The 12254-nt window shown below is 35.3% G+C and overlaps 1 protein-coding gene across 3 annotated transcripts in view; it reads right to left on the bottom strand.

Moving 5' to 3' along the window:
* supt3h (SPT3 homolog, SAGA and STAGA complex component) overlaps positions 1-12254 on the bottom strand; it is a 106121-nt gene that overhangs the window by 43559 nt on the left and 50308 nt on the right. For all 3 annotated transcript variants that reach the window (XM_065254989.1, XM_065254996.1, XM_065255003.2), the window contains one exon: positions 4239-4323. In XM_065254989.1, coding sequence (XP_065111061.1) covers positions 4239-4323 — 85 coding nt within the window. The remainder of the gene's footprint in view (positions 1-4238; positions 4324-12254) is intronic.

Raw genomic sequence — 12254 nt, 5'->3', positions numbered from 1 at the left:
TTTAGGTTGATATATGATAAATTTACACATCGTCTTCTCAAGGAAAACAGAGCTAAATATTGATAACTTATCTTGCATTACAAATTTTTGTCCAAGCAATCTCTAGAATAAGAATGACGCATTTAATAAACACCTGTCTCTGACTATCAAAACTAGAAGTCATTGCTGAAGAAAATTAAAGCCTATTGATTAAAAAGAAGAAATCAAACTTTGCTTGCCAAGCAGTTCACAGGGTTTGGCTGGAAAGTCAAGACGTATCTGTGATATTATGTGTCCTTCACAAGTTTGTGGGGGGATTTTTTGCTTTTGTTTTGCTTAGCAGCAAGATTTGAGCTATCAGTGCCGCAGTAAAAACACTCTTTGTGTGAATGACATGTCAAAGTGGATCAGATCTAACGCTTAAGCCCTGGTACGAGCAATAATGAAAGTGAAGGTTTTTATAAAGATTCAGAACTCATTTAAACTTTTCAAAGCAGCTACTGATACAATAAATCTCCAAATCCTCAAGAGGTTACGAGGTGTAAAAATGTAACTTCATCCATGTCTCCTAACACACACGCACACTTTTACAGCTACACTGACAGCAGTGTGAAAGTTTTGCAGGTCACCTGGGAAGGATTTATTGTGCAATTTGGTTTATTACCTCTGTGGTCTTCAGCTACAATTACAGTCCGATCCCGAGCTACACCTGGACTCTCCCAACAATAACAAATCACCCAAAATTAATGAAGGGTTATCACCATCATGCCCTGTTTAGTGCTCACTGCTGAGAAAAGGTTATTTATAGCATGGGGCAAATAAACACAGACATAGTGCCGTATTGTACCGTAACACTGAACAGATTATTTGGACAAAGAAAAACAGCGATATGTAAGCAGAGCGACCTGCCACTTGAGGAAATTACAATGTGTTGAAAGGTGGTAAAACACAGGATCATCTAAGATGTTCTTCAAAGCTCAGCGTCGGCCATCAGGTCTTTGATTTACGCACCTCACCGTGTTATTTACGACTGTGGAAATTACAATCATATACTACGGTTTGTAATACACCGTGCAGGATGCATGTTACAGCTTTATCGTACTGAGAATAGGGTGATATATTCATCCGTGAATGATTTTAAGCTGTCCTGGCTTTCGTGTGATGGCACGTGGACTCGTTTTTGGATTTATAACACAAACAGCCTTTGGTACATCTGACTGGAAAATTGTGCTTCCATAAATCCGCAATCGGAAACACACAGGCCGAGCGGTTGACGGTTAACATTAAAGTATAAAGCGAACAAGATGCGCGAAACCGTTCATCCGGTGGAGGGCTGTATTGTATGTAGGAGGGCCGTTTCCTCATCTGTCCGGCCCGCAGCTGCAGGGAAACAGATGAGAGGCCGTGTGCGCCGTGGAAAGCGTCAGAACTTTAACCAGACCTCATTGATCTTTAAAATTAAACGCAGGAGCTCCATATACGCCAGCTTAACTTTGACAATCTATTAACAGTAGAGACTAAAGCAGGGCTAGTCAACTGTCTAACAATCATCTTTATCTGACCCCTCTGTCATCTTTGTCTGATTTAAAATCTGCATGGGTTACTTTAAAGCCGCCTTTCCACTGTACACAATAAATAATGGCCAATAACCTGGAAGGAAAGTCACAAATGGGCTGCGTGGGGTGCCAACCATCTGCATAAAGGGTCGTTCACATTATAACGATAGCTATAAAAAATATAGTTCAAAATAAATCATTTTATATTAAAGAGAATAGCGGAGTTTACACCACAACTATAACGAAAAAGATCAATTGAACGATATCGTTGGGATCACTTTCGGAGCGATTTTTTTTCTCACCTGCAGAATGACAAACCATTCACAGCCAATCAAATCTATTTAAACTTCAAGTGCACGCACAATTGAAATGGCAGTGGAGCTCATTGCTGATCCATTACATAAAATTACCTCAGGTATTCAGCGCTGATGCAGTCGCTTAAAAAAATTCACTACGTAATGCTTTTTTTCTCCCGCACTGACTACGCCAAAAGCTAAGATACACAAACGAATAGATTCACTGTTTAGAGATACGTGAAACGCAGTGTGTTGAATACATCTGCTGGTTAACTTACCCGCTGTGTAAATTCAATGCATATTTACATATTCAGCGACACTTTTGCAACAATTGCAAAAGTTTTTATTACAAAAAACATCCATAGTTAAAGCCATTAAAGGCAAGTGATTTGAACAAATGCCGTGCGCGTGAGCGAATTAGCATAAAGTTATCATTATGATGTGGACACTAATATATTTATCGTTATAGTTAAAGTTATAGGCGGTTTCAGCAGTAAAAACATAAACAAGTGGCTGTCGTGGTCCGTACGTAATTTCCGGTAAACTCCACTAAGAACAAATAACAACAAAGTTCTTTAAACGATGAAATGGTTTATATGAAATGGTCTATAGTTATCGTTATAATGTGAACGGCCCTTAATTTTCGGATCCGATTTGAGCTTTGGATGATTAATTAAAAAACTTGTGTGACTACACCGCATGCAACTGGAAGTGATGTATTTCAGTGTGAGCTTCTCAACATGTGTTGATTATTTAAACTTGCACTTTTTGTGCAATGTTCATAGTTGAACTATTAACATTTAGCTCTTGCAATGTTAAAAAGCAATTGTTTTTAAAATTAACTAAAAAAGAAAATATGAGTTTTCAGTAATTAAAAAGCAAAAAACTGGATACAAGATGTGTGCATCTTTTTTGTTTTTTAATGTTTTTTAATATATGACCTATAAAAAAGTAACAAAAACAATATAAGTTAGCATAAGTGCTGCCTCACGATTAGTCACAATTAATCATTTGGAGAATAAACGTTTTTGTTTACATAATATGTGTGTGTACTGTGTATAATAATTATGTATAAATAAACACACACGCATGTATATAATTAAGAAACATTTGCATGTGTATATATATGATTATATTTATATATAATTTATATTATATATATAAATATAAATATTTATTATATAAATATATTTTTTCCTTAAAATTATACATTTATGTGTGTGTATTTATATAAACAAAATTATTATACACAGTACACACAAATATATTATGTAAACTTTTATTCTGCAAACGATAAGTCACGACTAATCGTGAGGCAGCACTAGTTAGCATATAATATATATAATAGATAAAAGTAAAAAATATACGAGAGGTAAAAATAGGGATAAACGTTTGGCCACATATTTAAAATCTGACTTTGAAGAAGAGTAGTTGAAGACCCCTGGTTTAAAGCATTTTTTAAGATATAGCCGCCATGAGGGTTTGGCTTCAAAAAAGGCTACACTTCAAAAATATTCTGATAAATAGAAACGTAAATTAAAGGGAATCTGGGAGGTGAGGTGGGATGACAGGCACCCAGACCACCGACAGATTTAAGAGCTCTCCGACTAAAGGCTAAAGGTTAAAATAATGAATGTTAAAAGCTACTTTACTGCTTTTTGCGAGGGCGGGCACCGCGGAGCTATGGGGTGAAAGGTTAAAACTACCGCAATGTGTCAAGAGTTTGCTACGTGACCCCTATGAGATAATTCTTCGACCGAGTTTCCAAACTAGAGGCGCCCTGTGAGCGTAAGCAATTATAGCGCAAGTCAGCGTGTCGGTAAACTGCAGGCTGTTTCCCGGTGATATTTGTTGGGTCCTGTTCAGGGGAATTCTGCTCCTTTACAGTCAGTGTTTTGAATCGCTTGTGGTAATAGCATGACAAGGTGTAAGCCTGGGAGGAACGGTGTTTATCTAAGCAGTGAAAGCAATTGGCTTTGTAAGCGCAGTTATTTACTTAGCTCTGCGCCATTCTCGTATCACATTGCAGCGGTCGGACCGAACGTGATCCGTTTCATAAGGCTTGAAAAGCAGAGGAAACATTTGAAGTAGTTGGTGTTTCCTTGGTGGAGAAAACAGACAGCCTCCGATGATGCTATTTATACATGATTACAGATTTGGGTAAAACCCATTCGCCAGATGCAGATGTATATAAAATGCGGTACATGTGCACCAGGGGTGTCATGTTAGTTACCCATGTAAACCCTAACCAGTGCAAACCCAAAATGAACTGCTAGATTATTGGGCGTTTAATGAAATATATATAAATCATTAGGTCTTTTAGAAATATATCACAGTACAGATGCAAAATGATTTAAGAATGGTGTTGAATGAGGCTGTTTACTTTTTAAATGCCGTTTAGACTTACGAGATTGATGAGCTGGGTGTGCACTATGTCTTCCACCAGGGCGGCGGTCTCGTGCAAGGGTCTTCGAGAGTCACCAAGAGCAAACCTGCAAGTCAAGCACAAATTTTCTTTTAGAAAAATAGACTTTTATGTAATTTACTGTGGCTTGGACACAGAAAAAAAAAACTTCACACTTACTAAACAAGAATCTCAAAACCAAGGCAGACAAATAATCGGATAATACTTATGAAATGGCAGTTAACCAAATGAAACCTTTAATAGGACAATAAAAGCTGCTTTCTCACAGCAATCCCCGACATTCGGTACAGATGCTTGAGTATTTAATGCAAGAGAGCGATTTACAAACTCTGCAGGCCTTTATTCACGGTTTACCCACAATGCAGCTGCCAAAACTTCCCACATTGCAGTGAGCTTAATATCGACACGCCGGTTTCATCCAATATCAGAACAAACCACCGAACGACCACAGACTCACGCCTTTAAGAGAGATGAGAACAGATTGAGTAGCAGAGTTGGGTGTAACTAGTTACTAAGTAAATAGTTACTGTAATTTAATTACTTTTCCTTTAAAAAAGTAAAGTAAGGGATTACTCTGTAATTTAATGAAATCCTTCTCACTTTAACTACTTTGGTGAGTTAATAAAAAATAACTGTAACACTTTGGTGTCAAATCTCACTATTAACTTGGTTATAAGCATTAATATTACTGAGATATTGGCTGTTTAATAATACTTTAAAAGCACATATTGATGCCTGATTCTGCAAAACTTTATTCCACATTCTTAATCCCAACCAATTCCTACCAGTACTTATACTTAACAACCACTTTACTAAGTACTAATAAGTAGTAATTAGAAGTATATTGACTCAAAAATAGTTAGTAGTGAGAATTGGACCTTAAAAAGTGTGACCAGAATAATTGATGTAATTTTGAGCCTTTTCAAGCCTATCTTTATTTACTAAAAAGGATTTAGAAAATAATTAGTAATAAGTTATTACCGTAAATTCTTTTTGTAGAGAGTAATTAGTACAGTAATGTAAATACACAAGATGTCATTAGTAACTAGTAATTATAGCTTTGAGTAACTTACCCAACACTGCTGAGTATGTAGAGCATTGTGTTCACTTAAAAAACAACTTGTAAAATAATAATAATAATGCATGAAACATTTGTAAAATAATAAGGTAAATGTCACTTAACTATTTTTATTTTAGAAGTTAGATTTATTTTTATTGTTTAGGGAAAGTCTATTACTTTTTTTAAATATTGAAGCATTGCTGTCAATATTAAATAAATCCTATTTACTGTTCTATGGTAGATTGTATTTACTATTTGTTATTTTTCTTTAACATAGTTGTGTGGACTCACTCTTAGTTTTATAAATGGATTATAACACAAAATTCATAACTGACTGTAAGTCAGTCATTGAATAAACTTGATTCTCCACATAAAACACACACACACACAACTGCGCCTTTGACATGCATTGTCAGCGCTGTGAAGAGAAATCCAATAAAATGTGTTGAACAGGGTTCATGTGAAAACTGCATTCGGTGACTTCACAGAATTAATATTTACAACAAAACAACATCAATAATATAAGAGATTGAACCTTTACGATATTTTATTAACAAATATTTAAGTAGTTAAACTTTTTTTTAGTTCTTGTTCTGTGAAAAAGCTTAAATAATTAAATAAATATTCAGGCACAAAGGATTATGGGTATTCCTTACAACATGTGCTGATAATTTTAAGTTAATTTCACTTGAATGATTTAGTTTAATGGATTTTTTACGCTTAAGTTAAATTAACTCAGATTTTTTAAGCAGACGTTAATGCACTAAATACATTTTTTTAAATTTAAATCACTATGGTCAGTTACTATAAAACAGTTATATAAAACGACTTACTATTACCACACAGTTTATTTTGTACATGAATTAATTGTGTATTTATTCTCATTTTACTTATTCTCATGTTCTCAATAAATGTTAGTATTACAACATAGAAATTCTGAGGGTTAATCTAATATATTTTACTACACCAAAAAGTCAAACAAAAGTTTTTTCAGTGTTAGCAGTGCAAAGGTCATGGGTTTAATCCCAGAGAACACACATACTGATGTATATCTTGAATGCACTGCCAGTCACTTTGGATTAAAGCGTCTGCCCAATGCATGAATGTAAATGTTAAGTTGCAGGGTAAGATGAAAAACATGAACTATGAAAGCACCTACAGTAATTACCCTTTTTATTTACTTTATATGGTTCACAGACACATTAAGGAACTTACAGAAACATCTAGTGCTGAAACTCAGGCTCTGTACATCTGGTTAAAGAAATTCATGACTCAATTAACTTTTATGGAAAGCATGTTTCTTTTCCACACTCTTAAAAATAAAGGTGTTTAAAAGGTCCTCCACAGCGATATAGAAGACGAATTTCTAGAAGAACCTTATTTCATTATAAAGAATCTGCTTTGAAACAGAGAGGTTCTTCAGATGTTATGAAACCCTTTAGGCGAAAATCTTCTTCCATCGCTCCGTGAAGCACCTTTATTTGCAAATGCATTTTAATTCAGATCTCAAAAGTTGTCATTTATTCCAGTAGCATAATTTATCTCCTTTGTTTCATCACTTCGCATTTAAAGAGGTCATATTATGGGATTTCATGTCTTTCTTTGCCTGAAGATTTACATAACACCGCCCAAATGTATACGCAAAGAAAAGCGGTGTAACTTTTATTCTCACTGTAGTATTGTTGTCATGGAGACGTTGTGCATTGGGAGCTGATATTCCGAATATGGCAAGGGATGTAACATTTCCATCACATGCTTGAGGTATTCGACCAATCACAACGCACTGGATTTTCAGCTGGCCAATCGGAGCACACCACGCATTTTTACTGAATAATGACCTTTGTAAAAATCAACGCATTTCAGCAAGGCACAGCATAAAAAAGCAACAATAATGTACGGAAAGTGAAAAATAATGTTTTTTTTACCTTAAACTGCAAAAAACACATAGCATTACACCAAATACACAAAATAATGTTACTTTTAACCACATCATATGACTTCTTTAAGCTTAGACAATAAACTACTGTAGCAAAATAATGCTTTCAGACTGAGCAATAGCAGATTACTTTTACTTTTTCAAAGCTTATCAACATTTACAGTAAACAAAAACTGCTGAAATGAAATACTTAATGAAGCATACATATTTAAAGTAATTTAAAAAAATAAAGAATAACAGAAATAGTATTTTGGCATCATAAAATGTAATTATTTAATACATAAAAAACACTCACGAAATTGAAAGATGACACACCGAAGAAGGCTTTGAGCCAAAATGTCTGTGTTCTGTCCTCCCGTGAAAAATGTCAAATAAAATACCACAATATGGTTTGATTTCATGTGTGTGAATCATGGTTTTATCTATAAAGTAACTGAATGGATTTACGCACAAAAAAAAATATACAAAGTGCATAATATACGAAAATGTGCCGTCCAACTCATTGGCATCACTAAAATGTTATATTTGATAGACAAATATGATTCTGTAATTCTTAAACGGTTTATCTGAAAATTTTTATTGAAAAAATAGACCCTGAAATATTTCATGAAAAAACAGTAACATTGTCTGATGTTTATATTATTCAAGACATGAAGGATTGAACAACTAGCAACCTGAATATTATGGGCAACTACTGTTTATAGGTGTAAAAAGATTGGCCACCAAACAAACTACATTAAGAGTATTAAACTGAGATCAACAGCGTGATGGGTTATGATTAGTATTGCATCCCGTTTCTGTTAGCATTTAGAGCCTGTGTGCACATGTGATGCCAGAAAGCATCATGAGTTTGTAAAAATAAGCCGAATGTTTGGATAGGGATTTTGGGTTCAGAGCGGCCCGCCGATGTTTATGCGCCTGTGGTGCGATGATGCTCCCCTCCGCCTCCATCCCTTCTGCCTGTATTTGCTTAGAAACAGAGAGACCAATGTAACTGTTGTAAACACATTGATTTGACAGTCCTGATTCCAGAAAACAATCAATGTTTAAATACAGTGCAAAGATCAGAGATTTGTACAGTAAACATGTCGTCCGCAGGGACCCGGGGGCCAGACGTTCTGCGGCGCAAACTTTGTAGCCAACGTGATGCGGAGCATCAACAGAGGTCCTTTTCAAAAGAACCATGGTACTATCTTGAAATTTCCAGCTAAGGATGTGTTCGATATTACATTTCTTAGCCGACGTGCATATGAGCATCTACTTTAGTAGAAAGCACTCATAACAGCATTAGATTTACATGCAATGAGTGTCATTTTAAAATCCCCAGAGTTATTATTACCGGGTTAACCAAAGAGAAATTATGATTGTGAATTCATTCAGCAGTCAGCTGGTGAAATCTAACTGAGGCTGTAACCAAAGTATGATGTGTTTTGTTAAAACAATTTGTGAGTTCTTTGTTACGTCTTCTCGACTCGGCCCTCGGGCAGTCCTCTGACTTTAATGAGTCGCTAATGTGGGAAGGGTTTGAAGGATAATATTGGAGGTCTATGTCAGCCGAGCTCAATCTCCGCTCCATCAGCAGCTACTGTTCTCCAAATTAAAACACAAAATCAATGAGGCAGTTTTAAGCCCAAAATAAACTACAGTACAGCAAGTGTTTATATTTCAGAGTTCAGGAGAAACTGAGGATGTGGGAAGTTTTTAAACGGTAACCGCGCCATCTTTAAACACCGTCACGCAGTCCAGACCGCTCACCTGGACTTTGACATCACAACATCCTCGTATCCTGGAAACAACTTCACAACAAATTACAATAATAAACGACGAATTAAACCAAACTAACCAACTAAATACCAAATCAGGACTTTTTTCTTAAAGGTAAATCTCACAAAAACATGCACACATTTGACCAATAAAAAAGCTTGATGGTCCTTAAAGGGATAGTTCACCCAAAAAAAAAATTCTGTCTCACTTTTTCTTACTCACTTTGTTGTTGTTACAAACCTGTACAAATGTCTTTGTTCTGATAAACACAAAGAAGATATTTTGAGAAATCTTTGTAACCAAACCATTCGTGGACCCAATTAAATTTCATAGTATTCTTTTTTCCTACTATGGAAGTGAATGGGGTCAACACCATTCGGTTTGAAGTAAATGATGACAGAATTTTAATTTTTGGGTGAACTATCCCTTTAAAAAGATTATATTTCTTATTTTTTCCTTACTGAACATTATATTGATTTATTGATTATGACTAATAACTGATCCAATACTGTAACTTGTAATCTGTCATTTTCATCTGGACCTCTAAACACTGGTCATACTGAAGTCATTCTTAGATGAGATGACAGCTCAATAAAAACATTGAAATACTGCAGGTCACCTTTCAAAACACAAAATAAAGCTATGGTATAAACTAGAGCTGCAACAACGAATCGATTAAATCGAAAAAAAAAAAATCGTTTAGTGAAAGCGTTGGCAACGAAATTCATAATCGATTTGTATCTCAATGGTCTTAAAGCCAGTAAAGTTAGCATGTGCACTTTTCAAAAAACAGCGCTTTAATTCGGTTTATGACTAAAAGACGTAAAATTGACTTGTTTATGTTTAGAATGACGGCCATAGAATGCATTTCTCTCTCTCTCTCTCTCTCTCTCTCTCTCTCTCGTTTACAATGCAGATCAAGATGCATTTACTAAACAAGAAAAATGGCATGAGAAATTTTGTCTTGTTTTTTTTTTTTAAAAACACCTCAAAATTAAGTGATTTTTTGCTCAAAACAAGGAAAATTATCTGACACTAGGGTAATAAAAATAATCTTGTTTCTGTTTGAGATTATCTCGTAAAGATTATTTTTCTTACCCCGTTGGCAGATAATTTTGCTTCGGATTTGTATTGTTCTTTATTTTTTATAAATTATTTATTGTTCGGGCAGCTGAGGTGCACTTTATTTAAATAAAGGTCTATATATTTGGCAGATATAAAGCATACATGTGTGTGTTTTTTGTGTTAATCCATTTTTATTTTATTATTATTACTTTAACAGCTCAGGGATGTTCAAGGAACAACATGTTTGTGCACGTTCTGAAAATTTCTGATCTGTTTTTGAATAAAGGGTTGGAAATGAATGCTTTTTAGTATCCGATTCATCGATTAATCGAAAAATCATTGACAGATTAATCGATTATTAAAATAATCATTGCAGCCCTAGTATAAACCAGAACATTTGAATCTTTCCTCTGTACCTAAATTCGGCCATAAAAACCTTTCGGTTCTCTTCTGACCAGCACTTAACACTTTATCCAGGACTTTTCCACTTTGAAATGTATTTACTGTGTGTGTGCGTGTGTGTGTGTGTGTGTGTGTGTGTGTGTGTGTGTGTGTGTGTGTGTGTGCGTGCGTGCGTGCGTGCGTGCGTGCGTGCGTGCGTGTGTGTGTGTAGTTTTCCAGGCTCACAGGCGTTCATAGTGATAGGGTGGGGTTGAACTGGACCTGGACTATTTTCAGACAGTGTGAAGTACTGTAAGTCCCCAGACTGCAAAATTGAGGTGAAGTCTAATATGAGAGAAATCAAGTGCATGGGCTGTATTCTCAAATCATTTAAGGAGAACGTCTGGGCTTTATGACTTTATGAACGTCTGTATCTCTATAATGTGTAAAGGGGCCACACCAGGCTTCATGGTCAATGTTGAATGACAAAATTCAGCTTCTTTACTTTCTTTAAATAGTTTGATTTATCTGGGGTGACTCGCAGGTCTGTGCTGATACTCTGCATCATTACGACAGTAAAATATGCTTCATATAAGTTTCAAAAAGGAGGAAAAACATTTCTCATAAATTCTCCTGTTGTTAATTTTCCTATTCAGACAACGTCATGTGAATTTAACATGCTGTTACATCAATGCAGCTTATAGTTATATTAAAACAATGCACTGTTTGATTTTAAAAGGATAGTTCAGCCAAAAATGAAAATAATGTCATTAATGACTCACTCTCATGTCGTTTCAAACTCGTAAGACCTCCGTTCATCTTCGGAACACAGTTTAAGATGTTTTAGATTTAGTATGAGAGCTTGTTGACCCTACATTGAAAATTTAAATATGGTATAGTGTCCATGTCCAGAAAGGTAATAAAAACATCATCAAAGTAGTCCATGTGACATCAGTGGGTTGGTTAAAATGTGTTGAAGCATCGAAAATACATTGTGATCCAAAAATAAAAAAAATTACGACTTTATTCAGCATTGTCTACTCTTCCGCGTCTGGTGTGAATCGTGTGCACAAGGCTAAAGTCACGTGACTGCAGTGACCCAGATGATGTACGACGCATCTAACATGTCATCTGGTGTGCCCCAGCTGTCATTTTTGTGCGCCCCAGCTTCGTTTACATTCTGAGGGAGACGCACGCTGTAAGTTTGAAAAAAAACTTGTCTGAGGATAACATGTCATCCGCGTCACTGCAGTCACATGAATTTAGACTCGCGCATGCGCTTCACAACAGACGCGGAAGAGAAGACAATGCTGAATATAGTGATAATTTTTTTTAATTTTGGACCAAAATGTATTTTTGATGCTTCAACACATTCTAACTGACTCACTGATGTCGCATGGACTACTTTGATGATGTTTTTATTCCCTTTCTGGACATGGACAGTATACCAAGCTCTCGGACTAAATATAAAACATCTTAAAGTTGCAGTGTGTAAATTTTGGTTGCATTTCGCAACCTCACCATTAGATGCCGCTAAAATTTGCACACTGCACCTTTAAACTGTTTCCGAAGATGAATGGAGGTCTTACGAGTTTGGAACGACATGAGGGTGAATCATTAATTACATTATTTTCATTTTTGGGTGAACTATCCCTTTAAAATAATCGTTCACTTAAATATGAAAATTAGTCCTTATTTTATTTTACTTATTTTTATGTTTACTTTTACTTTGTCATTTAAACTTTTTTAATCTTGACTAGTTGATATAAATATAAATAAAGTTGAATTAGTT

Source organism: Paramisgurnus dabryanus, chromosome 17 (assembly GCF_030506205.2).
Source record: "Paramisgurnus dabryanus chromosome 17, PD_genome_1.1, whole genome shotgun sequence".
NCBI classification, from domain to species: Eukaryota; Metazoa; Chordata; class Actinopteri; order Cypriniformes; family Cobitidae; genus Paramisgurnus; species Paramisgurnus dabryanus.
The sequence above is the reverse complement of the archived record's forward strand: the minus strand, read 5'-3'. Positions and strand labels throughout refer to the sequence as shown.